General features: G+C 47.3%; 3 protein-coding genes across 3 annotated transcripts; 2 read left to right on the forward strand and 1 right to left on the reverse strand.

Annotated features, from left to right (window-relative positions):
* The first annotated feature begins 1538 nt into the window (after positions 1 to 1538).
* On the forward strand, positions 1539 to 8914 carry SERPINF2 (serpin family F member 2). Its single transcript, XM_050908939.1, has 9 exons — positions 1539 to 1590; positions 2057 to 2120; positions 2858 to 2920; positions 3989 to 4406; positions 4717 to 4860; positions 5064 to 5267; positions 6082 to 6224; positions 6819 to 7023; positions 7846 to 8914. The coding sequence occupies exons 2-9, from the start codon at positions 2061 to 2063 to the stop codon at positions 8169 to 8171; spliced, it is 1563 nt and encodes a 520-aa protein (XP_050764896.1). The 5' UTR covers positions 1539 to 1590; positions 2057 to 2060; the 3' UTR covers positions 8172 to 8914.
* Positions 8915 to 12626: 3712 nt separating this feature from the next.
* SERPINF1 (serpin family F member 1) lies at positions 12627 to 19712 on the forward strand. Its single transcript, XM_050908958.1, has 8 exons — positions 12627 to 12684; positions 15223 to 15308; positions 15715 to 15916; positions 16011 to 16166; positions 16961 to 17164; positions 17943 to 18085; positions 18712 to 18922; positions 19304 to 19712. Exons 2-8 carry the CDS (start codon positions 15231 to 15233, stop codon positions 19561 to 19563), a joined length of 1254 nt encoding a protein of 417 aa, XP_050764915.1. The 5' UTR covers positions 12627 to 12684; positions 15223 to 15230; the 3' UTR covers positions 19564 to 19712.
* Positions 19713 to 20229: 517 nt separating this feature from the next.
* On the reverse strand, positions 20230 to 26422 carry SMYD4 (SET and MYND domain containing 4). The gene is made up of 10 exons (XM_050908886.1): positions 26292 to 26422; positions 26066 to 26213; positions 25755 to 25844; positions 24097 to 25249; positions 23608 to 23790; positions 23134 to 23300; positions 22301 to 22433; positions 21742 to 21858; positions 21259 to 21382; positions 20230 to 20539 (listed from the first exon to the last, which is right to left on the reverse strand). The coding sequence occupies exons 1-10, from the start codon at positions 26420 to 26422 to the stop codon at positions 20389 to 20391; spliced, it is 2397 nt and encodes a 798-aa protein (XP_050764843.1). The 3' UTR covers positions 20230 to 20388.
* Positions 26423 to 26428: the final 6 nt, after the last annotated feature.

Raw genomic sequence — 26428 nt, forward strand, 5'->3', positions numbered from 1 at the left:
GACCTGTCTCCTTTCTACTCCTTCCCAGTGTCTGGGGTGAATTTGGGAACCAAGAGCTGCTGCAAGGAATGGATGCAGCGCTGCAATCCTGTTAGCATTCCTCACTGTCCTTAGTGACTTCTCTTGCACTGACGACACGGACAGAGCCGGGAAGGATCACCATTGCTTCTGCATACGGCATGAAACTGCACAGGACAGGACCGCTGGAGTCCTGCTTGTCCCCGAGACTCTTCCTCCATGCCGCAGCGGTGCGTGCGTGCCGTGGAGCCCAGCACCGAGGCCAACTGCCCCGGCAGAGCTCTGGTGCGTGCTGTGCCCCGGGGGAGATACCAGCTGCTCTTGGCTCAGCCCAGCCTGAGCATCGCCGCCTCCTGCTCGGGTACGCAGCCATGGGGCCTTGGGCACCAGCCATCTGTTAAAACCAGTGCCTCGCGCTTGCTGCAGCAGAAGCAGCTGGGATACAAGGAGTAAATATCTGGGGTTTTCTGCAAAGAAAATTCCAAAAACAGAGAGCGCCCTGTGGCAATAAATACCAAGCCCTACATTTTTACTAAAGCTTATGAATAAAAGCGCGCATTCCCAGCACAGGGAGTATATGGAAAGCAGAGCCACTACTAGGGACAACGGACTTCACGTGTTACTTCTGCTGATGGGAGTTTCGGAGCTGGTAAACTCGGTGTTAACATTGTCTTGAGGGTACGGCAACCCAAAGTGACTCCCCATCTCCAAACGCACCACAAATTCAGTCTTATCCCCCAAACAAATGTTTAACCGGATGCTGCAGGTCAATATTTGCCTGCCAAATTCTCAAACAGGGGGTGGTGCCGAAGGTCGCTGCCGGCGGGTAGGAGAGGTGGGCTGGACAAGAGGCTCTGTTTGCCCCACGCAGAGCTATCGGCCGGGCTAAAGGAGGTGCCAGCTCCAATGTGGACATGAACAACCTCAGGTAAGGGGCAAATGAATGAGGATTTGACGGTAAATGGGGGCTCCTCCAATGAGGAATAGTGCCTCTTCGGGAGAGGGGGGTGAATTCGGCAGAGGGTTAAAGGATGGGCACCATCAGGGAGAAAAGGGGCATTCGGGGTTATATGTGGCTGCAGGATTTGGGGTGCGGGAGGAAGGGGAATAAAATGGCCTCAAGTTTTGCTTCTTCCACTTCACAACTGGGGTCGCAGCCCAGCGGTTTCGGGTGAAAGCAAGGACCGCTCAGAGAGTGGAAAGCAGCCCCAGGAATGAAGTGTATGGCAGCCGTGTCGAGGGCTGGGCTTTGGCATGGAGGCTTTATGTTAAGAAGAAGATATGTTATTTCTGTTTGAAAGGGAAAAGTGGCTGGGTGAAGCGGTGGCCAGGGAATGGGTGGGGTTTTATCCATGGCCCTGGAAGCGCTGCTCCCACTGTCCCATACAGGAACCGGACTGCGGGGGTGGGAGAGGCTGGGTTTGCCAGCAAAGGGGGAAGGCGAGTGCTGGGAAGGGGAGGACTCTCTATTCCAGGACATATTGCTGAGAAACTGCTCTGGTATTGCATTTTCTACCTGCAAAGTCCCTCCCAGACAGCACTTGCTGAGTGCCTGCAGCCCCTCCGAGGCAGGTTAGTATCCCTTCTCCCAAGAGCCTGGGGCACAGCTGAGGATGCTGTGCCTGTACCTCGGTGGTTTGCATGGGAAAGGAGCAGAGGCTCTAGTCTTCTTCCAGAGGCACAGTGTGTGCAGGACTGATTAGGGAAATACCATTTGCAATCCAGAGAAATGAGGGCGACGGGGTCAGAAATGCAGGAGCCAAGCAGGAGAGCGTCATGTAGGAGCCTGGCTGTGGTTACAGCTCTGCTCCGGTGCGGGTCCCTGTTCCTCTCTGATTTCGCTGCCTTGGCGTTGGACCCAGGAGTCCTGTGTTGTTTCTTTGCAGCATTGTTCATCTCCCTATTGCTTTCTGCAAGCTCCTGCGCCAACCTGTTTGGCCAGGTTGATAATTTTCTCCCTGTAGACCTGAATAGGCTCAGCTTGCTGCTGCCAGGCAGCTGGAAATAACTTCTCTCTCGGCTGGTCCTTCTGTTCCAGAAATATGGTGTTCCTCTGGGGTCTGTGGCTGCTCTGCCTATCTGCTCTGCACAGTCACCTAAGGGTAAGTTGCTTCACTCCAGCGACGGTGGGGGCCTCTGCGGTGTGAGCACAGCCCTCTCCCCAGCCAGCAAAGGGCAAGGGGAGTGAGGTCGCTCTCCTGCGCCAGACCACGGGGCAAACACCACCTGATGCTTCTGCGTGAGAAGCCCTGGAAGGCAGACTGGTGGAGGACACTGCTTGTCTGCTATGGGGTTAGCCTGTGCCCCAGTGCAGCAAGGTTTCTAATCTTTTTCCCAGCTAATACAGCTGTGGATACGCTCATTATTCAAGTGCATTTCTGTAGAAAATCTTTGGAAACTTGGCTTCAACTGTATTTAGTGACCGTGACCTTCAGGGGTTAACAGGAGGTTGTTTAATAACAGCTTTTTTTCCCTCCCATTTTAAATCTGGATCCCTGTCAGATCTGAGATTGCAAAACCGCACTGCTCACTCTCTAGAGGATACATTATTTTCTACCCTTCTGACCTGGTCCCTTTCTAAACAAACGCAGCATTTGCAGTCTCTCCCAGCTCCTGCTCACTTCCACCTCCCCACGGTGGACCCCCACCGCCTCTGGGTCTGCACCCTAAAGCCCTGCCTGTGCTGTAGCCACGCGAGGACTGCTACAGCCAGGCTGGTGCCAGTCTCTGACCTGGCCCTATGGGAATGTGTTAGGAGTGGGGGCAGAGAAGACAGGCTCTGGAAATTATCTGGGACCTGACTTTGTTTCTTTGTCGTGGGTTTTTTTTTCCCCTACAGTTTTCTTCTGCCCATGCCATTGAGCAAAAGCGTCTCTTCTTAGACAAAGACGGGGAGCTGAAGGTAAGCAATGACTGGTTCCACCCAAAGGGACTGAAGTTATGCTGTGGTATTTGCAATGGTTTTCCAGTTTGTCCTGAGATAGGATGAGTCCAGGCAGTGCAATCTAGCAGTGCCAGTGCAATGAGAAAGTCCATCTTTGTGCAGGCTTCCCTCCCCACCTCACCCACTGCTGCTGCCAACGCCGTGCTCCTTCAGGTTGGAAGCTCCAGCCTAAATAACTGGGCAGCATATGGAGTAAACATCCGTAGCTGGTGTGCACAGGGACTGGGAAGTGGATTATTTAATTTCTGATTGATAAGGGAAGATGAGGAAAACAACTAGCTATGAGGGTGACAGGGAGACAGACCCGTAGCTGATGTTACCCATCGAGCCTGGCTCTGACAGTGCAGCGCTCCTGCAGCAGAGGAATGTCATCTGGATGCCGGTGGGAAGAGAGAGGTGTGAGGAAAAAAGCATGTGCTTAAGACCATGCAAACGTGAGGACAGTAGCAGCAGTGCTATAGGCTAAAGCTTAGAAAACTGGAAAATGAGGAATTTGGAGAGAAAAGGGATGGAATAGAACAGACAAGTCAAGAAGAGACAGATGCCTGGAGGAGGATTTGAGCCAAAATGGATTAAGGCTGTGACAGCAGTAGAGGGTGCTGACCGATGCACGAGGCAGATTGGCAGTCCTAAAATATGTGAGAGGAGGTGGTGAAATCAAGGTTGAGGATGATGGATCTATAAACAGTGAAGGCACAGGACGTGCTGAGCAGGTGGTGGTTCTTGCCCTCAAAGCGTGCCTGTTGGGCTCGTTTGCCTGGGGCAGGCCCTGAGAGCAAGTGGAGCAGGAACCACTGCAAGACCCTCGCTCAGTCCATTTTCCCAGGATACAAGCCCTTCTGTTTTCCATACTCACTGAGGTGCTTGTAACCTCAAGAGTAAAAGGCAAACTGAAGTGAATACACCACCAGAGTAGAGAAGCTGGAGAGTTTTCTCAACCCATTTTTAGGTGTGCAGTAAAGTCCATGAGGGACGGTATCGCCGTGCTCCTGCTTTCCCAGCGCTATCCTTCTTGTTTCTCCCCAGGACGTGAAAACTGCTGAAGTTGTACAGTCTGCTCTGCTGGGAGCCATCCCACCCGTGCCGGACGCAGAGCTGGCAGACTTTACCTATGACAACTTCCAGGAGATTGATGGGCCCATGTTACCTTTCACCACCACACTGCCAGGCACGAGGAATGACTGGAACCCAGAAGATGAAATCATAGCTGGGGCTGTGGGTTGTCATGAACAGCAGCCATCTGGGGAAATTGCCTCTTCTGAAGAGGAAGGAGAGGCTGAAGATAAAAGCTGTGAGATGACTTGGAAGAAGAGCCAGAGGCTAGCAGATGGCTTGATGAGATTCAGCATCGATCTCCTGAGAGAGGTCCAGCTGGAGTCCAACAGAACCAATGTGATCCTGTCACCCCTCAGCATCGCCCTCGCCTTGTCTCACCTGGCACTGGGTAACTTCTTAGTTACAAAAACATGGTTTCCTGCCCTTCCCTGTACCCCCTCCTGGAGGCACTAGGAACCAATGTGCAAAATGCAAAGATTAAATATGGCACCTTTCACTTAATCTTACTCCTGCAGCTTTAATTAGGTACGATTACAATTGAAGCTGCCCTCCGTGGCCCATGCTGAGGCTCCTACTCTCAGGTTTCTCCAGCCTCTTTTGTAAGGCACAGTATGTTTCTAACAGGAGGCAGCTAGAGTAACGTCCCCATTTTCCACTACATGGGCATGACCTAACAGGAATTTGACTTTGCTTTTTAGGAGCAGCAAATCAGACAGAGAAGCATTTGCTGGAGGCAATGCATCTGGAGTCGGTGCCCTGTCTCCACCACACGTTGGGCACCCTTCAGAGAAGGCTCACAGAATCCACCCTCAGCCTTGCATCGCGACTGTACCTGCAGAAAGGTGAGAGCTGGCACGGGGGGGTCCGTACTGGTGTAGGATAAAACTCTCGGTGACAGGGAGTGATGGAAGCACGCTGCCGTACTGGGAGAGTTCTCCGTTTCCCTAAGCACTTCTCCTGGGGAGTGTCATGCCACTGGCTGAGCCACTGAGCAAATTTTTTTCAATATCTGATGACTTCATGTAGAATTCTTCCCCTCTGCCAGGATTTGAGGTAAAAGAGAAGTTCCTGGAGGATTCAGAGAAATTCTACAGAGCAAAGCCCGTGACTCTTTCTGGGATCAGTGAGGATGACCTCGTAGCCATAAACGAGTGGGTAAAGGAAGCAACTAATGGGCAAATACCCACCTTCCTACAGCAGCTCCCTGAAAACACAGTGATGCTCTTGCTCAATGCAATCCATTTCCATGGTGAGCTCCACAGGCCTTACTTTTCAAAAGGAATAGTTAGAAATGTACCAGCTTTCTGCAAGCACTGTAGCTGAATGGCATCTCCTTTCATTGCTTCCTGCTAGTCAATCTGCTTTTTCTTTTCTGGTACATCTGCTGTTCCTCTTGCTTAGATTTCTTTACAGTAATGATTCCCAACTGCTTCACATGTGCTAAAAATGTTACTTGACAGCAGAGCCAGAATGCAGCAGGTGGAACCTGCAGTATTTTTGCCTCCTGGTTTGGGATCCCAGACAGCGGCACATCACTGCTCATCCTAACCAGGTCACATGCAACTCACTACACACCAACCACAGAGCTCGGATTTCTTTCTGACTACGGCACAGTGGTCAGGCACATCTTCCTCTTTTAATTCCCTGAGGGTTTTGCATCGAAACATACACCAAACACTTACTTCCAGTGTAAATCTGCAAATGTTTTAGCTTGGTCTTGGAGCACTGTTTCACCCTACACAGCACAAAGGCAATGCTCTTCATTTTTCAAAGCGCAAACATCTATTACATTATCTTCATAGCCTTCAGTAATCTCCCACGCTGAGGCATGAGGATTAATCCTCGTTCTTTTTGTTATTCTAAAGTCCCTCTCTGGAAGATAAGAGCTTCCTGCTGTTAGGGCTCTTCCAGCCTTGGTACTGACTTCTCTTTGCTGTATTTCTACTTGCCTGGTCACTATCTGCCTTGTTGGAGAACTCATGACAGGAGGAGTGTCAGCTAGGCAGTTTCTGTTTTCCTACCCAAATTTAACTTTGTTGATTTCTAAACTTTTATTTTGATAGGGTTTTGGAGGAATAAGTTCGATGCTAGCTTCACTGGGCCAGATGTATTCCACCTTGACAATGAGTTCATGGTCCCGGTTGAGATGATGAAAGCCCAGAAGTACTGCCTGAGCTGGTTTACACTGGAGTCCCAGGACATTCAGGTAGGGCTCTATTAGGAGCACTACAACTTTTGACTGGAATTTCCTCTTGCTATGGTATTTTACTGACTGCAAGTATTCTCTCCAAAAAACAAATGTCTTTTAACAGGCATAGCACACAAAAATTTAATAAGCATCCTTTGTCTTTGCTTCTAGCAAGAATGTTGAATCTTCACTCTCAATCTCTAGGAAAAACCACAAAAAGATATTCCCACTGAGTGGGAATTAATGGATTTTTAAAGCCCCGAGTTAAAGATAAATGAGGAAATATGGAAAGGAATTCCCTCAGACAATGTACTGTTGGAGCCCTTCAGAATACAGCTACTGCCAGAGTGTGTGCAATGTTTGTGCATGTGGGCTTCCACTCTGCCATGTGTTCAATCTCTACCAGTCAGTGGCTAAATACTAAAATCTAATGCTGTTATTCCAACAAACTTTCCCCTCTGAAGAAATCAGGTATCTCCTTCCCACCAGGCTGTTTTCGTTCGATAGTTAGGCTGGCCCTGTAGACCAACTAGAAAAAGACTAAATGAAAAGCATCACTTTCTGGACTTTCCTTCCTCTTCCATAAATTCTTCTGGTTGGTTTTATTTCCAGGTGGCCAAGTTTCCCTTTAAGAGTAACATGAGTTTTGTGGTCATTGTACCAAACCAGTATACTTGGAATACCTCTCATGTGCTGGAGAACTTGCCTTATGAACAACTATGCAGGCTTTTCCCCAAAGAGGTACCGACCACAGTGAAGATCCCCAAAATAAAATTGGACTACCAGCTGGAACTCAACAAGGTTCTCAGTCAAATGGGTAAGGCCTCTAACAGGATTTGCACAGAATAAGTGAAGCTGATCAATCTACATGGCATCTGTTCGCTGACACTAAAAACTGCCATCCTTGTTTCTAAACCTGTGCCTCACAGCTTGCTCCAGATAACATCCAAACTTTCATCTCTTACTCCTCTCCTCCTCCTTACTCTTTGCTTGCCTAGCACCAAATGTTTTGCTCCAACAAGATGATACTATAGAGAAGGCAGCGTTCACAGTTCCTCACAATCTTTACAAGTTCTTCCTATTCCCCTATTTGTAGCCAAGACCAACTTCCTCCCATGTGTCAACCCTTATCTCTTGTCATTTAACATAGTGTCCAGGACATAGAAATTGCCGACAGAGAGAATGCAGATCACAAAACCTGGAACTGAGAGCTTACTGAAATAAAACACCATGCACTGCATTTCCAGATGAGAATAAATTAAGAGTTCTCTTTGTTTTGCAGAATTGCTTAAAAAAATAATCTCTGTAAAAGTGTTTCGAGCCTAGCAAGAGCGAGCCTTCAGACTTGCTGCTTTTTAAGGAAGGCTTTACGATCTTACACTACTATTCTAAAAGAGGTGGACAAAGCTTGTGAAAACTGTTCCGGTTTTGGCACCTTCAGCTCTTCATATAAAGAGGGACTGGGGAACCTGGCTGGACTGCGGCTTTTGTTTCTCTTGCCTGCCAGTTCTCCAGTCCTCCATGGTGGACAACACATGTAGCAACAGATTAGGGAATTGCTTTCTTCGGACAGCTTTGAGAAAAATCAGAGCTGGTGGCACCAACTGGGAAAGGTTAACTTAGTCTCATTTCTCTGTAGGCCTCCAGGAGCTGTTCACAAGCCCAAATCTCCAGAAGATCACAGATGAGCCTCTCTTCGTATCCAGTGTACAGCATCAGTCTACCCTGGAGCTTAAAGAAGATGGGGTGGAAGCATCTGCTGCTACCAGCGTTGCGATTTCACGCTCGGTCTCTGCCTTCAGCCTTGACCGGCCCTTTGTCTTCATTATCTTTGAAGATGAAACAGGCATCCCACTTTTTATAGGCAGTGTCCAGAACCCTAACCCCAATGCTGCTCCCCAGATAAAAGAGCCACGGGACTCACGTGAAGCAACAGATGACAATGACTACCCCATGCCCAAATAAGAGAGGAGCAGAGCCTAAGCATTCTGGGACTGCTACCTGACCCTTTGGACCAGCTAAGAGAGGCCCCCTGTCCTTGGAGACCTCCCTCTGAGGCCACAGGAGGCAATCTCTTGCTGTTTTCCTTTACAGATCCCTAGAGACCAGTCCTGGGATAGCCCGTTCCAGCCTCAACAAGCTTCTCCAGGCTGGGGTTCCCCTCTGTTGAACCTGAAAAACTTGCTCTGCCTGGATTTCCCTTCCAGAGCTCTCAGTTCTGGAAGGGAGACTTCCTTGTCCCCAGACTCTTATTAGAGTCTTTATTAAGCTCTTATTAGAGTCCCCCGTAGCCTGGAATCATCATTAGCATCTGGCAGCTTGGACAACAGCCAGAGAGATTAATACGGCTCTTCCTTCCGCAGTTCCTGTGAATGTGTCTCCCTCAAAGTGCTCCTCTGAAAACCATCTGTACCCACCTAGAAAACGACCTCTAGATCAACTGGACTAGCAACCAGTTGTCTTCTCTAGGATGCGTCACAGCCATTTCCAGGCACAGGCTGTTTTCAAAGATTCCCTTTTCCCACTCCTTGGCTATGGGGATCTGATGTGGGAAGGTCTGCAGTGGGAAACCCCTTTGGATCCTTATCTCCAGCCCTCTTCCTGGGAAACTCTAGGTTCTTGGGTAATGCTAGATTTTTCGAGACATATTTTGTAAAGTGTTTTTTAGTAATTTTTATGTTGGCAGAATAATAAAGAGTAAAGCAGAATCTATTTGCTTAAGGTGTTGCATTGAAAGACCCAACAGAGAAAGGAAAAAGGCATGCAACTTGAATAATTGCCAAGACTGGGAGGAAAAAAGTCTGGGCGCGACAGATGGAAAGAGAGGAGGGGCTCTTGCAAAGGATCTGCTTTTTGCTACACCTCATCACAGAGGGCAACAGGGGCTGTGAGGTGAAATGGCTAATCTGTAAAGGCTGTCCAAGAACCGAGTCCCATAAGCTTTGGGCATCTCACCTGCAGAGCGTGCAGGGAACGCTCACTGGGTCAGAGCTGGCTTTGTGAAATGGGCAGAATTCCTTGAATTAGGGCATGAGCTCAGTGGCATAGGGACAGGAGGGTATTTTGCCTGTGAGCAGCAATGCAGTGATAAGCAGGGATGTGACAGTCCTTAACCTTTCTCTTGGGCAAAACCTGACCATTGCTGGTATCTACTAGGAGGTTCAAAGGTGCTGATCTGGCATCTGCTATCTGCAATTTGTTCTTCTACTGGGATCCTCCTGGCTCCACAGCACAATGCTATGGATGGTTGGGACAGCTTCCAGAGGAAGGAGGGGCAGATTTTGATGCCTGTAGCTGAATGCCACTGCTTTTGCCCTGTTTTGGCAAAAGGCAATGTCCCGTCACAGCTTCACTTTTGTCTGAGATGGGCACAGCTCCCTGGGTCCTTGTTCTGAGGTAGCAGTGCATGTCTGAAATAAGCTACCATGAAAGAATCTTGGGAACACTCCACCCAGCCAAGCCATCCCACCACTTAAAAATATTAGTCTAACTCACAGTAGCCTGCCATGCTGCAGATATTTCTGTACAAAACAACTGCTGTCCATAGTAGATTCTGCTTCCAAGCTCCCTCAACTTCTGGGTAAGGAGGATGGTGCTCTGTTTTTGCGAAATAGCAGTTACAGAGCACAAGGGCCATCCTTCTGGCAGTGTTTTCCTCACTCGGGAAGTCTGCCTTCCCTCAAAGGAAGGAGCAGAATGCTTCTGGGAGCCTCCGTCCCTGAATAGTCTGCACCATCTGCTGGAATAAGAGAAGGACTGACTCACTAACCATGCGTTTTGGGGATGCAGGAGACTTTGGGGAATAAAAAGTCCTGGCTCAAACCTGCAATTACACATTTCTTGCAGTCTAAAAGGGGAAGAATGGCCAAAGATAATGTCTACCCCTCTAACCAATGCAGTGACACGTACCCTTCAAAAAGAGGGTGTAATTACGGGGCCATGTAATTTTAACAAGTAAACCCACAAGAATTCAGCCCTACTATGAGGGCATAGCTCTAGCCCACAGGGAACATTTTAGCTTATTTATTTATACAGATTCATTCCTAACATTCAGAAATACCATCCCATGCCTTAGGTAAGTCTTGCTTTGGCTACTGCAACCTCAGCACTAACCTCCACCCTGTTGCACTGCAACCTGTGCAAAATTTGAAGTGCAAGTCTTCCTTTTCATGCCTCTGCCCTCTAGCTCCCCCTCTTCTATAAAGTTTTTTCCCCTCATTCTGTTTCCTGAACAGCTTGGTTCTTCTTTCCTATTTTCCATCTTTCTGCCATCCCTCCTCCTCCAAGCTATTCTTGTCAAACTATTAATTTCATCTTATTTGACAGTACAGCAGCCCTCCATGACTGTGCTTTGCTCAACAAATTATCAGTTACACCAACCTTAAGACTCTTTTTCACTCCAGCGACTCTCCAGAAGAGGCAGTTTGTAAAATGCAAAGTAATATTAATGTCTCTGCTCAGGAATTTCTACTTTGCATTGCTAAGCTTTCATTTTGACTGAGCTCTATTCTGAAAAGACATGACTAGCACAGGGCGTCTGCTCTATAGCTCATCTGCACCACTGGCTGAGAATATCAAATAAGTCTCAATATCTTTAATATTAGATGTATTTTTTTCCTTACTAGAGCAAATTTGTATGAACATGATCAGTACTTCCATAGCAGAGGTGAACACTGTTCAGACAGCATATTGCCTACCAGCTTGAACCCGATCCAGAACAACAGTAAAATGTTTGTATTGATTTAACAAAACTGATTTAAGCCCTTGCGTCTAGTTAGATGAGTATAATGCACCGTTTCAGGGATACCCTTCACCTACAGGAATAAAGCTTGCTTTGGTCTATAATAACATTCTATACAACTGCCACTCTGATTTAAATGGTTTACAACCAAACCTGTATTTAAACAGATGGGCTTTCATTTCAAGATACAGACGAGACGTAAAAACTTCTCTAGTGGTCCTTCCATAAAGGGCATTTTAATACCACAAATAAGGTATCAAAAAGAGATGAAAACCACCAGAAGATATCTCCACAGCCAACGCCCCCATTCTTGGGCCGACGATGGAAGAATAACAAGTACAAACATCTCTCTGCAGACGATTTCTCATAGAGCAAGCTGAGAAGCAGTTGAAAGCAGAGCTGTTACTCTTCTTGTTAGGAAGGGTCACCTTTGAAGCACTGACTAATCACAGGGCAGACTACCTGATTTGCTTTTCCAGCTTGCGAAAACAGCAGCCAATGCTTCTCTAAAACCATCCTTTCCTCTTTGCTGAGGGACTCCATGAGCTCAGTGCCAGCATGCGTGAGTAACTCCTCATTACTTGTTAGCAGCGAGGCTGGCAGCCCTATAAAGAGATGTCCCAACGCAAGCCTAGACTGGGGGCACTGACCTTACTGGCTACAATTTACTTTCAGCGTTTCCAAGTAGACAAACAGCCGCCCTGGATCAGGCTAGCTACGTGTCCAGTTAGCCCAGTATCCTGGCTCTCCCAGTAGCCAGTAACAAATGACTGGGGAAAAAAAAGCCAAGAATGACTGGGGACAAGGAAAAACAACTGTTCTCTGGTTGTATCACCCAGCTGCTGAGTCTGACGTTACGTCTGACCGTTGTTAGCCTTCAATGGACCCGTCTTCCACTAATTTGGTTTGGGGTTTTTTTTCCCCCCCAAATCTATTTATCTTTCATCTTCTGCAATATCTAGTTACAACGAGTTTTACCATTTAATACTTATGAAAAATATACTCTCTTGATTTAAATGTGCACTGATGGGTGCTCCCCTAGTCTTCTATTGCAAAAAATAATGAAACCCCTCTGCCCTTTTCCCTTCTCCAGATCATTTATCATTCTGTAAGCTCTTACAACAATCTGTTAATTCATCTTTTTTGCCAAGAGTCCTTGGCTTTTTAGTCTCTTTCTTTTTGGCCAAAAACTTTAAGTTACGTTAATAACTTCTTGTTAACTCGTAACTATCATCACTGGATAGAACCACTTCTGAACGTCTTTCCCTTAACTGCTTTAAACAGCAACAGAATTCTGCTTCCACTTTACAAGTCTCTCCATTAAATCTTAGACATAAATCCATTAAACACTGTTGCATTAACCGTACCCCTGAGACAGAAGAAACTCCCTCATGTGACATAGGGCAAAACTGCGGGGATAAAAGACTCGCTCAAAGAGGGCAGGGAGCATTTGCCTCTCCGACCTGTGCTTTACCCGTTAGAGTGCCCTTATCACAGGGAGCCCATTCGTTTCGGAAAGCAGGGTTCAAAAGTTAGTGCAATTCAGCGGGAGGGTGGCAGCAGCGGAAAATGGGAGCAGAGCACTTTAAGAGAGCCCCGGGAAGCTGTAACCTGAAGCCTGCCGAAGGCTGGGCTGGGGGAAGCAGCAAAAAGCAGATGTGGCTGCTCCAAACCCGCACTGTCCCCGACTCGCAGCCGCCGGCAGCCCGCGACGGCAGCGGCCGAGAGGAGCCCGAGGTAAGGGGCAGCTCCCCCTTGCTCACTGCCAGCGGCGAGGGGAGCAGAGGGCTGGGGCTGAGGCTGGGGAGCTCTCAGAGGACCTGGGAAAGGGGAAGGATGGTTCTTCTGCAGGTGTTAAAGGGTGGGATTCCCACCAAACGAGAGAGCTCCGCGAGGGTTGGGAGCCACCAGCATCCTAGGGCACCTCTTTGCCTCCGGGGCTGAACTGTGCTTGGGAACTGGGGTGGTTTTCTGCCCTTCTAGCATCTGTGTTGCAGCTGGGAACGTGCTTTTTCTTTGCGACGGTAACAATTTTGGTGATGATAGTCTAAATCCTCTAGAGCTAGTGGTTGCAAGATGCTTCAGAAGGAGTTAGTGCTGTGAGGTGGAGCGATCAGAGCGAGCAGTCTGAACTTGTGGGTGATGTTTCACAGCACCCCTAAAATCAGAAGTGTTTATAAATGATGTGAGACTTGCACCGCTATAAATGGAAAGCAAAATATTTCCTTTGCACCTGCAGGCCTTCACGAATAGACAACTCCCAGACACAAAGTTCCTTCTCAGCTCCTATTTCTCAAAGTTTTCTTCCTGTACCTTCCTGACTGTAACATCACATGCTGCATGCTGTTGCTCCTTCTCTTCTCATTAAAGGCAGCCACAGATTTTAATATCATGCCTGAAACCATCCCACCTCTGCTCCAACCAAATTCTTTTCTCTGCATTTTTGGCTGTGTGCTAAGAGACATGCAAATAGAATCCAGATGTTCAGGCCAATTTAAACGCAAAAGGCTTTGTCTTTCTAAAATGGAAATTACTTTTTGGCAAAGTTTGAGAAATATGAAGCTGGTGACGGTACTGGCAAAAACAGTACAAATCTGCAAAACCAATCTCCGCTCTCATGCTCCCAGGAGCTCAGAGTAGTTGGAAGCAGAGGTTGTGTTGAGATTCTTATTTTTTTTTCAGAGAAAAGGTTATGCTCCATGGAAAACCTTCATCTCTAAACTAGACTGGGCCAAACCTCTTCCGCTCAGCATGCGAGAGTACTGCTTGATGCAGGCATCCTCCCAAAGCCCTCGCTAAGACCTGTTTAACTTAGACTCAGGCAGAGCTTCTGTCATCTCTCTTTCAGCATGGCACCTATTCATTGTAAAACCCCGCGATGATACGAGCAATCCCAACATCATACCCACTATCATACCACCAAACACATTGGTTTGTTCCAGTATAGTAAATCCTCGTGATACACATCTTCTGCACCAGGATGCCTCATCTACTCGGCAGCGAGGATAGCAGCAGGTCACAGGATGCAAATGCACAGGGAAAAGAGGGTACCACTTCTGCGTTACGCTGTCTAAACATAGATGAAAACTTAAAACCTCCACTGTGACACCTTTTTCTCCAAGGCAGAACTACCTCCAGAAGAAAAGGGTTTTGGCAGGAAAGGGAAACAGTAAACTGCCTTTCGCTGAAGTAAAACCTCTGCCTGAACAGACTGGGTCCTGAATGGGGGCTGTTGTAGCCACGTGGCTTTAAGTTGTATTTCTACCAGCAGGCATGTTTTCTTTATAGCTGAAGTTAATCTGAAACACATGTTCTTTCTCTGACTTCACTGGATGCCTGGATCACAGGGGTTAGTTAAATACAACCCTCTTCCTTTAATTTCTGGGAATCTATATAAACATTGCTTCAGACCAGCCTCAGTGGCGTCTGTTCTCAGGGGCATGACACTTCTGCAGTAGCTCTGGTTTACCCACAGTGAAACCCTGGGTTACACACAGCCCTTTGGACCAGACAGATCTGTCTGGAAGGGCCACATATGCCAATACTGGAGTGATTAAAAGTGGATTCCACAAAAGGAACAGCTTTGGGGAGTTCGGTACTTTTCTCCCACCTCCATTAAAAATGTTGAATACGCCAAGCTCTGTCTTTCACTTCTTCTCCAGATCTGGCCCAGCGTTAGGTATTTACTCCCAGCCCCTTTCCTTACTGTCTTTTAAGAAAGCTCTTCTTTATCGAATTGCAAATAAGAAGCAAAGGATGCATATAGGCTGTACAGCCTTCCAGGTACATGCAGGCACAAGAAACATGACAAACTACTGCCTGAGGCAGGTAACTTGTATAGCAGAGCAGTAACCAGTCAGTTTTGTCTTCTGCCCCGTTCAACAATATGGATTTGCTACCTTTTATAAATGAAGTATTGAATTTTTTAAAGTCTAAAACTCAAAAGATATGATTTAGTGCTTTTCTGGACCTTGGCACTCAGTAATGGCCAGCATCAGTGTGGTTTGGGCCACACACATCTGCTTTTGTGCTCAGGCACACCCAGGCATGTGGGCTTGCCCAATTTTAAAGTCATTGGGACCAGGCTGGCTGAATACTTCAAACTAGAGAAGAAGAAAACCCAGCTAAGATCAGGTGTGTGTTTCACAGTTGGGAAGGACAAGCAGCAGCACGTGTCATTGCAGTTCCTGTCACAACCAGGTACAGCGAATAGTAGTGGTAGAGATGTGTTTGCTTGGTTGCTCAAACTACCTCTGTCATGTTCTTACTCTGCAGGTTCAGGCATGCAGATTCCAGTGGTCCTCCTTTTCCTGGGTCTCTTAACTGTCCCAAGCAGATCCCAGAACTCAGCTACTGAGCAGGTGAGTAGGAGACAACATGCAGAGAGTGAGGGAGAGATACATGGAGCAGGTAATTTAATTTTAGAGAATCTTACGGAAGGATTAAGCACTACTCTCCTAAGTTACTACGATTTTATTTAGCAACATAATGAGACTAACTCCTGCTTTACCTAGATAAAACCACAGCAGTTACATCAGGGGATGACCGTGAGGCAGAAATAGTGGATTCCAATCTGAGTGCTGCCTTCGGCTTTACTGGGACACTTTAAAGTAACTGTTCTTACTCTCTCTATCAGTAAGATTAAGCCAGTATTTCTGTAGATCATAGGAGAGTATCTGTAGATCGCTTGCCTTTGAAATGTTTATCACAACTGTACCTGCTTGTATAAACTGCAAGTCTAACCAAAGCGCTCCCTGTACCTGCTAGAACTCTGCCACCACTGATGAAGCTAACGCCGGCGAGGTGGAAGAGGAAGATCCATTCTATAAGAGCCCTGTAAACAAGCTGGCAGCTGCAGTCTCCAACTTTGGCTATGACCTGTACCGTCAGCAATCTAGCCGGACAGCCACTGCCAATGTGCTACTGTCTCCATTCAGCCTGGCTACTGCACTGTCTGGTCTCTCACTTGGTGAGTTCTTGCCCCTTACCCTGTTTGGTTCTTGCCCCACGCGCTGTTTGGCTTGACAGGCCTTCCCTCATGCTGTTGTCCTTGTTGTTGGCAGGGGCTGGAGAACGAACAGAAGATGTGATTTCTCGCGCTCTCTTCTATGATCTGCTTAACAAAGCTGAGGTCCACAACACTTACAAGGACCTACTGACCAGCGTGACTGGACCAGAGAAGAGCTTGAGAAGTGCCTCCCGTATCGTCTTGGAGAAAAGTAAAAGTCCTTCTTCCCCTCTATCAAATTTTACCTAAAAAACCAGCAGCAGGTAGAACACACTGAATAACACCACACTAACATCTTTGGCTCTGCCATACTGTTGAGCCAGGACGCAGACAGTGCACGGAATGCTGTTGCTGCTCCAGAAAAAGCCTGGAAAGTTTGTATGCACATAAATAAAAGACCAGACTTATGCACACAAAGACACTGGGGATAGAGCAGCTAACATGTGGAGGACCTAGAAGAAACTTGCTGAGAATTTTGCCTTCACTCTAGGTTTTCTGGCAGGTGTTGCTAACTTCCAGGAACCACAAATCACATTTTCCATTTGTGATAGCATTCAGCCATATTCCTTTGTTTAATTCCTTGCAAAACTATTTGAAATGTCTGCTTTCGGCATGCAATAAACATCTGCTGAGAAAGCAAAGAGCTATCTTTTGGAACCTGCTGGTTCCAAGAATCCAATAGGTTGAGTAAGCTGTACTCATAAAGCAAGCTGGAGAAAGAAGAAAGACTGATGTAGGAATAGCTGTGTCCAAGCCTTCTGTTCTTATCTCCTTTCTTTACTTTTCAGAAGAGAGTTATCCCATACTCCAGCATGGGTGGCTATAGGATTTGGATCCGTTTCCTCCATGTGCCTTCAGTCATTCTTCTTCAAAGCAGGTTTCTGTATACACACAGCCACAGATGTTTTATGAGAGAACTGCTGCTGGGCTTTGGATTGCAATCTGCTGCCTTGAGATTGTTTTGATAAGGGAGCTAGCTGCAATATCGATGTTTTTGTTCCCCAGGACTGAGGGTGAAGCCTGGTTTTCACAGCCAACTAGAGAAGTCCTACAAGATGCGCCCGAGGGCACTAAGTGGCAATACCCAGTTAGACCTCCAAGAAATCAACACTTGGGTACGACAGCAGACAAAGGGAAGGATTATGCGGTTTATGAAGGACATGCCCACAGATGTCAGTATTCTCCTTGCTGGGGCTGCTTACTTCAAGGGTAAGAATGTTGTGTACTTGGTTACAGAGCGGGTCTATTAAGCATGTGTTAGAAGAGATGCGAGGGAATGCTCTCATTTCCCATAGAGCAAAGAGACAGTGTAAGAAGAAAGTGTTTGAGAACGTTTAGTAAAGAAGAAAAAATGCACGCTACCGAACAGAAATAGTCCTCAGGGGAGGAATTATTACTCTTGGGAAGCTGAATCTTGACCTGTTTGCAGTAAGAGACCAGAGAAGAAAGTTTAAGCTCACAAAACTCCACGGCAAGAGACAGAATATTACCATTTAGGGAAGGCACAGCTTAAAGAGTGTACTGAGCCTTTTTACCACTGTAGAGGGAATGGAGAGATACTAGAGAGGTGTTCTAGAACATGCTGTAAGCCAGTGTCCTGGAGAATTATTGCTTAGAGACAAGAAGCAAAATAAAGGGTGGGGAGAGAAGCACTTTATATGCATTGACACAATTGTTACCCTTCAAAATAGTTTTGTAATTACATAAGTAGACATCAACTTCCCAATAGCTACTCCACCCATACACTGGCTTGATTTTTTATTTCCCATTTAGCCGATTCTCAGATGAAAAGGAGGGGCCAAAGAGTGGCAGTAAATCAGTAGCTCCGATCAGTCTATTTCCATCTCTATCATCATTCAGTTATGCCCCAACTCTTAAAGCACAAATACCGTATATATAAAGCGCAAGATTACTCAGCCACAGACACACGCCTGGTTTCATGTGCTATTATTCCAGAAAATCCTTCATTTTATCTTTTAAAAAACAGGGACATGGAAAACCAAGTTTGACATCAAGAACACTGCCCTGAAGGACTTCCATCTGGATGAGGACAGAACTGTGAAGGTGTCCATGATGTCAGACCCCAAAGCCATACTGCGATATGGTTTTGACTCAGAACTCAACTGCAAGGTCAGAGAGCAAATATTGCACAAGATCTCCTAAACCTACTGAGGAACAGGCTCAGCTACACTTACCTGTTAACCCATTCCAGAAGACAGCCTTGCTCCTCCCATCAGGCTAGTTTTGCAATCCCTATTTTGAAAGGCAATATGTTGATTCTTAGAATATCCTACTTCTACACTGGCTATGCAACAAGCAGTCCAGAATTTAAATAGCGCACAGATCCTACTAGCCTGTATTGCTTGACCTAAAGTTGGGCAAGAAGGGTGGGGCACACTCCTCAAAACTTTTCCATCTCTACTTCTTTCAACAAATCTTTCACTGTAGCATGAGCTCAAAGGTGTTCCAGCTGAGAATACCCCAAAGCAACACTGCAGTTCATTACAGGATTCAACAGGTAAGAGAGAGCACTTGCCTTGTAATAGCAGAAAGAGTGCAGCATGGGTTGATGAAAGCCTGGGCGCCAGAGGCGTCAGGAAGCATCATGTCCGATAAAAGCGAACACAGGGAAGAAGACCAAATATTAACTGGAAAGGCTGACCAGGCAGTCGAGATTCAGGCCTGTGCCTGGTACAGGACGGGTAAAACTGTTTATTATTGATGTGACCCTTTCTTATTTATAACTGGCCTTCCAGATTGCCCAGCTGCCATTGACAGAGGGAATCAGTGCCATGTTCTTCCTGCCTACGAAGGTGACCCAGAATATGACTCTGATTGAGGAAAGTCTTACTTCTGAGTTTGTCCACGATGTAGACAAGGAGCTGAAGACAGTCCACGCTGTGCTAAGCTTGCCCAAACTAAAGCTGAACTATGAAGAGGCACTTGGCAGCACACTAAAGGAGACAAGTATGTACATCACACACCCTTTACAGACTGCCAGGGCTCAAAGCAGTGGGCAAGTTGCTTCCTGCTCTCAGAAGAATATGAAGCTGGTGGGTTCTTAGTTAGGTCCTGCTGTCAAGTCTGTAGAGATTTCACCAGCAACTAAATCACCTTGGTCAAGGACTCCTCAACTTTTTATCACATCTTTCCACCAAGCTCATACAGTGCTTCTGAGATTGAGAGGGAGAGGCTCAGTACAAACAGATGTAAGCTGCTTCTCCCCGTTACCCCCAGTAAACTCTACCAGAGCAGCTACGTGCCCTCCTGGATCACAGCATTAGCACTACTGCTCCTCCACCTGCAATCTATGCTTTCAGCTAATGGAATTTTCTTTCTTTCCTCCAGGGCTCCAATCACTTTTCACATCACCTGATTTTACCATGATTTCTGCCAAACCTATTAAGCTATCTCATGTGCAACACAAGGCAATTCTGGAGCTTAGTGAAGATGGGGAAAGATCTACACCAACTCCTGGGGTGAATGCTGCTCGTCTGACCTTCCCCATAGAATATCACGTGGACAGACCTTTCCTTCTTGTACTGCGAGATGATACCACTGGAACCCTCCTCTTCATTGGCAAGATCCTGGATCCCAGGAGTGTTTAGATCCCTTCACAATAATCTGCAATGGTAGGGCCCAAATGGAAAGGGTGGTATTGGGAGGGGTACTGGCTCCCTGCTCTGCTGCACAAAGACACAACTTGCAAATCTTATGCCTTCATGCTGCAATAAAAGAGCTTTTGCTATTAATCTCAGCAAGCCCCAGTATTCTCCCTTGAAAGATTGTCTGCCTACATCATCTGCCTTCACACTCCCATTTTCCCCAGACGAGCCACAATGCAGTTCTGTGTCCTATATGCAAGCATCATCTGGTGTATACTGCATTTTTCCCTACCCTGTCTTCCAACCTGACACCAGTTGTTTATACTGAATCCCTCATCACTGACAGGTCTGCGCTGGTAGCCCTCCAAGTTCTGCAGTGCCCCCTCTTATAGCTTGTAAGTTTGCACTTCCCAGCCTGCTGCCTCACCCATTCCAACCATTTACGTTTCACGCTGACAAGAAAAAAAGTGCTTCATAGCATTAGAAATAAAAGGCAGTGTGGTCTGGATGACTGCATGTTCATAACCATCAGGGTACCACACATGGGAGATTCACGCCTCTAGAAACACACGCATACACAAGCATCTCAAACATTTGCTTCAAACCCACATGCAGAAATTATACAACAGCATCTATTCCCACCATAGCACACAGACCCCTCATGTTAGAATTGGTCATTTTATTTACAACAGTCTCACTAAAGAGCATTTCAGATTTCATTCAAGTTGTTGTTACACACAATTTTCCAGCTTGTACTACATGACTACCTTACCACATGAAACTTAGCTTTGATGAAAGATCACATTGCAGCTTCCTTTGACAGGGAAATTAAGTCCTCTGAAGGATGCTTCTGGGAAGCTCTGACAGACAGGTCTTCATCTCTTGTAGTTCCTGGACCTGAGTACTCTGAGGACCACAGTGCACTGACAAAATCTCCTCTGCTCTTTGAATCGTGCTCAGAGCTTCAGAAACTGCAAATCTGAAACAGGAAGAGAATAAGAACAGAGTATACAGAATACTTAACTCAGCTCCTTGACTTACACAACCTTTAACCCCTCCCTAACAAAAACCTAAACCTGTTCATGGGTACAGATCCTACCCTCCACTGCCGTTCAGCACCAAGCAAACAGTGTGCACTTCAGCTGCAAAGGGAGCATGCCGGGGGGAAAGGTAAGGAGATGGACAAAAACTTAAAAGATTATCTTTGAGTATAGGTACCCACTACTTCGTCACTGCAGCTCCTGCTAAAATTAATTCAGTTAAAGGGAGGTGGTGTGAGAAGATTTTCAGAAGCAGTCAGGGGATTTGCTTGCCAAAAGAGGGCCAAAATAGAGCAAGAGGATTTTATTTCCTCCTTTGAAAAGATGTTAGCAACATTATACAACTGAGGTATAAACACCAAGGGTGACTAGTTGTCAAAATAAAACAATAGGACAGGGAATAAATGGAGCCAGGGAGAAGAAAAGAATAGACAGGCACAAAGCAGAGAAATGGGTCCAAAGAGAGTCATGAGGTATAAGTGAACCCCAATGGGGTGAATGAACTTGCACTTGAGTAACAGCCAACTTTTGTACCTGTGCCAGACTGCTCAGGGTCCTGTGAGGAACCCTGCAAGGTGCCAAGGACCACCTGCCATGATACTGTGTCAGACACATGGGAGAGGTGCAGGGAAGGGACAGAGAATGAAAGCAAATTTACCCATTGAAGAGAATTTGTGCCAGCTTGAAAAGTTCATGACCTATTTCTACACTTGATGGCCCGTGATGCATTTCCACAATCTCAATACTCCTTTCCAGGTGTCTGGCTGCTTCCTGCCACTTCCCTGATGGAAAAAAACAAAACAAAACAAAAAAATGAGTCATGAATAAATACTTTCTAGAGCTACTGCCACCTGAAGAATCTGACAGCATTATGCAAAATGCGATGAACCATGTCCACAGCATTCTTGGGAGGCTGGTGACCTCAGAACCAGGACAGGGAATCTAGAAGAACATGAGATCACATTATTGTTTGCTGGCTGCTGGGAACGCAGTTTTGGCTAAAGTAGTCTTTCTGAGAGCCCTGCTATCGAAACTAGAGAAATGCAGTAGGAGAAAAGTGAAAGGGCTAGTCAGAGAAAAGGCTAGGCATGTTAAATTCAAAGTTCAGAAAACTAAAGATAATGAGAAGACAATGCCATACCGAGAGTAGCATAGACCTGTGCCAGATGATCCTCCATCTCTCCCATCAGCAAATGCTCTGGAGACAAGAAGTTTCCAGCATCCATCTGACACTTCAGGAGCATTTTGATAGCCTGATCTATAACAAAACAGGGTATAAAATTCATCCTACTGGCCAGTCTCCAGCTTTCCATGATCCATGAAATAAAATCAGTCCAATCTCATCTTTGCATCTTACACAGCTAGATTCGGATTTGGTTAGGATTCAATACTAACTTCATCTGCAACCCTGCTTATTCTAACGCAGTGTTGGCCCGATTCACTCCAGGAAAGCAAGGCCTGGGAATGCATAACTCCAATGTTACCCTGAGTTCTTTTGGTTACTATGGAACAACGTGTGACTGAGATTAACACCCGGATCAGGGGTATAAAAAAACCTAAAGCTCAAATCCTCAGGGACACCAGGCTGCATGCCAGAAGACCCCAACTGCATAAGCAACAGTGCCATCTCATGGCTAGAACTACAGCTCCCGATGTGTACTCATTAGCTGCTGACCTTAAAGTAGAAAGCTGAGCCTTACCAGCCTTCTTGTCTCTTAGCAGTTCTAATGCTTTCTTGATTTGTTGCTGAAGGTCCCGTAAACGGCGTGACAGGCTCTCTCTGCTGACTGAGATTGCACAAGCTTCATTTGAACAACAAAGCATGTCTTCCCCCTGTGGAAATCATCCCTGTGATCATTCCTGCTCACGTTCAACTCAAAGCTTACTTTCCATCTGCGTTATCTCTGTATTGTGTTATAGAGATGCTAAATTGTTTCTCAGTTGCATTCATTAAACAAAGTGACTTGCTTGTAAATTGCTATTAGCTTATTCGATTTTATGAGAAACTTCCAGGAATAGCTATGACTATGTGAGCTATAGATTAGGCCAAAGCAGGGTCATGTGGTACACAACTAATGTTCATACAAAATACATACTATGTTGATTTCTCCCCATCTAAGCCACACTACGTGCTGTTTTCATTTACATCCTGTGAACTGCAGAGAGTGTGACTCTGTCTACATACAGCCCCTGCATGTACACCTTCTGTTCTAGATTCCAGGCCTCCGTTTTCTTTCCTAAATATCCCCCTTCCCTTACTCCATGGCCCTGATATTCTAAAGTTCCTTCATCAAATTCAAAGGGATTTTGACTTGCTGTTAAAGGCATTATTTTCCCTATAATGCTGGAAGACTGACATACAAGAACATTACAAGAAAGCTGCTAAGAACAGTGAGATACTGTCTTGACTCTACAGGGGCTTTTGCCTTCTGAGCAGAGATCACGGACTGAGGTCTTTAACTCTTGACTTTCCCAGAGACCCAAACGTTACACATCCCGATAAGTTATACAATCATAACTATGGAATAACTACCTGCATTGGAGCCCGGCAGCTAGGACAGCAGAATGAGTTTCTCACAGACACCACACTCTTGACATCAGACTCTAACTCATCAAGGCATGCCTGACAGCGACACTCAAAGAAATACTGGCTGAGAAGCTGTTGTCTCTCAGCAACCCTCATTCTACATCGGTGAGGCCCTGCAAAGGGATGGCAAGGGTAGAAATCTCTAAACAGGTACAGTTCTTAACATCAGACTAAATCTATCTTTGTTATAATTGAGACTAGATATATCATCTTTTGGAGAGGACATAACTGGAGACTGAAAATGTAACAGTGGGCTCAGGAGATAAAATCTTGCGTTGATATCTTTGATCAAGACATATATAAACAAAGACTCTAGCAACATTATACTGGGAATTATGATATTAATAGCAATCAGTTAGCATGCCAAGTAGAGGTGAAAGGATGTCTGTGCCTTGAGAAAAACAGAGAGTTAATACTTACCATAGCAATGGAAAATCTCTTGGCCGCTTGGGATTGGCTGTGATGCCCTGACAGTGGCAGCTGTCCCACTAAATGACACGCTGATATTGGGACAGCACGAATGGTTCAGAAGGCTGAGGACAGGAAAGAAGGCTGTCGCCAGGCGCACAGGCTTCTTATTTACAACAGCACCATCTCCGGACCCTAAAGACAGAGGAAAAACAAGTAGGCTGAGAATGAACGCGCAGTCACCCACGCAACTTATGCAACGAGCACTGTGAGCAATTGCAGACAGCAGTAGAAAGGTTTCTGGTATATGGCTGCAATAAATAATAGCTACATACCCTCTACCTGTGCACCAAAGAACAGGCCAGCATGGGACAGGCCATTAAATTTTAAGCAAGTCATTCCCATCTGCAGTGGGAGCTTTTTACAACTGATAATTCAATCTCTTCACACAAACTAGATGAGCAAGGACAACAGAGAATGGCTTGGAAGTTTTTATCTTACCCGACTCCTGCATTACAGTGATTGCTTGTGCATTACATTGCAGCTGCAACACATGCCTCAGCATCGCTTCTGCCATAGTCTTCAGCTCTGGAGACAATTCACCCGATGTTTTTTCACATGTCTTTGGTTTGGACCACTTCTCAGATGATTCCCGATTCAAAACAGCAGCCTCTAGGCCAGCTTCTTGCAGTTGTTTGCATATAGCTACTACACTCAGCATGCAAAGGAACTTATGTTCAGGGCTATGCTTCTCAGCGTGTGGCAAAAGGTTGAACACAGCTTGGTAAGAACTCTGGTACTGACCATTGTCGTTACAACCAGGGATACCTCTGGTACCAGCTCTTGTATCGGGTGCTTCACTGAGATGTTTGCATCTTGCCTCAGGGTTATGAAGGTCGTTGTCACCATCGTGGGACCATTCCACCAGCCTGCTAACCTCTGCAAATCCTGCCAGTAGAACAGTCCTCAAGGCAACATGGCAGAAGACCCCTAATGTGAGAAGCAGTGCTCCCAGGGAGCACTCTGTCCTGTGGTACTGCTCCCATGCCACGTCTGCACAGTTCTGGCTGCAGTACTTTGCGTAACTGCACCCACGGCAAGGCACTGAGGCTAAGAGCTGCCTCAGACAACGGTGGCAATAAAGATCTGCGTTAGTGACTTGAGTGTCCCATGCTGTTTCACTGCTGTCCTGCAGAAGGTGGCTCTCCCCTGGGCAGAGCACGCTTACAAAGGCCTCCTCTTTCAACAGGCTCTGTCCTGGCAGGATGTCCTGTGAGGCCACCAAGTGACGTCCTCTCTCTATATCAAAATTCAAGCTTAAAGATGAAGATGCGCCTGAAATACTGTCATTCTCTTCCCAGATCTCCGACTTTCTTTGAATGTCACCACATGCTTCTTGTGCAGGCTCTGGACAGCTCTCTTTCTCATGTATTTTAATCTTCAGTTGACTTAACTTTTTTAGCAGTGTCTGGTGTGTAGGACTAGTCATGATCCCATCCATAGCAATTTTATTCTCCACCACACTGAGGGCGTCTGCTGCATCCTGTAACCTCCCCAAACACAGCAGACATTCAGCTTTCCGCAGCAAGACCTTGGGCAGCAGCCTGTCTGGATAGCCATGACTTTCAGCCCTGGCAATATCTTCCAAACAAACCTAGAAACAAAGACAAGGCCTTTTAAATGTACTTGAAAACCAGCTGAGACTCGTGCTCTTTTATTCCATCTAAGATGCAGAATATTTTAATAAGACTATGTTAATCAGCAAATTCCATGTGCATAGCCAATCTATTGGCCAAAAAAAGCCTCCTGACATAGAACAAGAAGGAAAGCAGGAACCCTTCAGAAAGTTTAAATAACGATGGATGCTTTAAGCACAGCTTCAGAAGCATATCTGATCTACAGTCCCTTGTTCTAACAATCAAATACCCATCACTGCGGGGTTTGCAGAAGCACCCACCTGAACCCCGCGTGCAAACATTATGCAGTAACGCCTCAGATGGCGCTTGGGCTCTTCCTTGCCCCAATCCCCCCTCTTGCTACACAGGAGGCCTCAGGCCACCCTCTGGGTGAGCAGACTTACTCGGGGGCACCCAGGAGCTCGGGGGGGGGTGTGGGGGGGGTCGGGCTGCCGTGGGTCCTGTTCCCTCACCACCACTTACCTCAAAACACCCGAGGTGGAAGAGGGCGGCGGAGCGGTTGGCAAAGCAGACGGACACCTCGGGGCTGCCGGGGAGCTCGTGGGATGCCGCCTGCGGAGACCAGAGAGCTGCTGCCTCAGGGGGGGCCGCGGGGGCGCCTCAACGGGACCCTCTCAGCGGGGGCTGCGGGACCCCCCCCCTCCTCGGGGATCCCCTCACGGGACCCGCTCCTCACGCTGGGCCCGCCGGACCCCTCACCAGGAGCCCTTCGACGGAGGCCGCGGGCCGTGAGGGGCCGGCCCCAGGGCTGCCGCTGCCCCCGCCCCACCTACCTGCGAGTAGAGCCTCACGGCGGCACCGTAATGGCGGCGGCCGAACAGCCGGTTTCCCTCCTCCCGGTAGAAGCGCGCGGCCGCCGGCTCCTTGCCCGCGCGCGCCCGGCGGCACAACCGCCGCAAAGCCGCCGCCTCCGCCTCGGGCCTGAGGGATACGGGGGTCAGCTCCGCTCCGCTCCGCGCTCCGCCCGCCCCGCTCCATCCCGCCCCGCCCGCCGCTCACCGGAGGAGGCCGCAGCCCAGGCGCAGCGTCTCGTGCAGCGACGCCGCCGCCAACCGCTCCCGTAGCGCCGGCTCCAACGCGGCCCAGCGCCGGGCGGCGCACAGCCGCCACTCCTCCACCGGCAGCGCCATCACCGA

Source organism: Gymnogyps californianus, chromosome 20 (assembly GCF_018139145.2).
Source record: "Gymnogyps californianus isolate 813 chromosome 20, ASM1813914v2, whole genome shotgun sequence".
Classification (NCBI taxonomy): Eukaryota; Metazoa; Chordata; class Aves; order Accipitriformes; family Cathartidae; genus Gymnogyps; species Gymnogyps californianus.

Excerpts from the sequence above, each read along its gene's own strand:
- SERPINF2 (XM_050908939.1), top strand. The coding sequence starts at position 2,061 with ATGGTGTTCCTCTGGGGTCTGTGGCTGCTCTGCCTATCTGCTCTGCAC. Across the intron at positions 5,268-6,081 it reads CAATGCAATCCATTTCCATG|GGTTTTGGAGGAATAAGTTC; the intron begins GTGAGCTCCACA and ends TTATTTTGATAG. Across the intron at positions 6,225-6,818 it reads TGGAGTCCCAGGACATTCAG|GTGGCCAAGTTTCCCTTTAA; the intron begins GTAGGGCTCTAT and ends TTTTATTTCCAG.
- SERPINF1 (XM_050908958.1), top strand. The coding sequence starts at position 15,231 with ATGCAGATTCCAGTGGTCCTCCTTTTCCTGGGTCTCTTAACTGTCCCA. Across the intron at positions 18,086-18,711 it reads ACTCAGAACTCAACTGCAAG|ATTGCCCAGCTGCCATTGAC; the intron begins GTCAGAGAGCAA and ends CTGGCCTTCCAG. Across the intron at positions 18,923-19,303 it reads CAGCACACTAAAGGAGACAA|GGCTCCAATCACTTTTCACA; the intron begins GTATGTACATCA and ends TCTTTCCTCCAG.
- SMYD4 (XM_050908886.1), bottom strand. The coding sequence starts at position 26,422 with ATGGCGCTGCCGGTGGAGGAGTGGCGGCTGTGCGCCGCCCGGCGCTGG. Across the intron at positions 25,845-26,065 it reads CCGTGAGGCTCTACTCGCAG|GCGGCATCCCACGAGCTCCC; the intron begins GTAGGTGGGGCG and ends TGGTCTCCGCAG. Across the intron at positions 23,301-23,607 it reads AGAGATTTTCCATTGCTATG|GGCCTCACCGATGTAGAATG; the intron begins GTAAGTATTAAC and ends ATCCCTTTGCAG.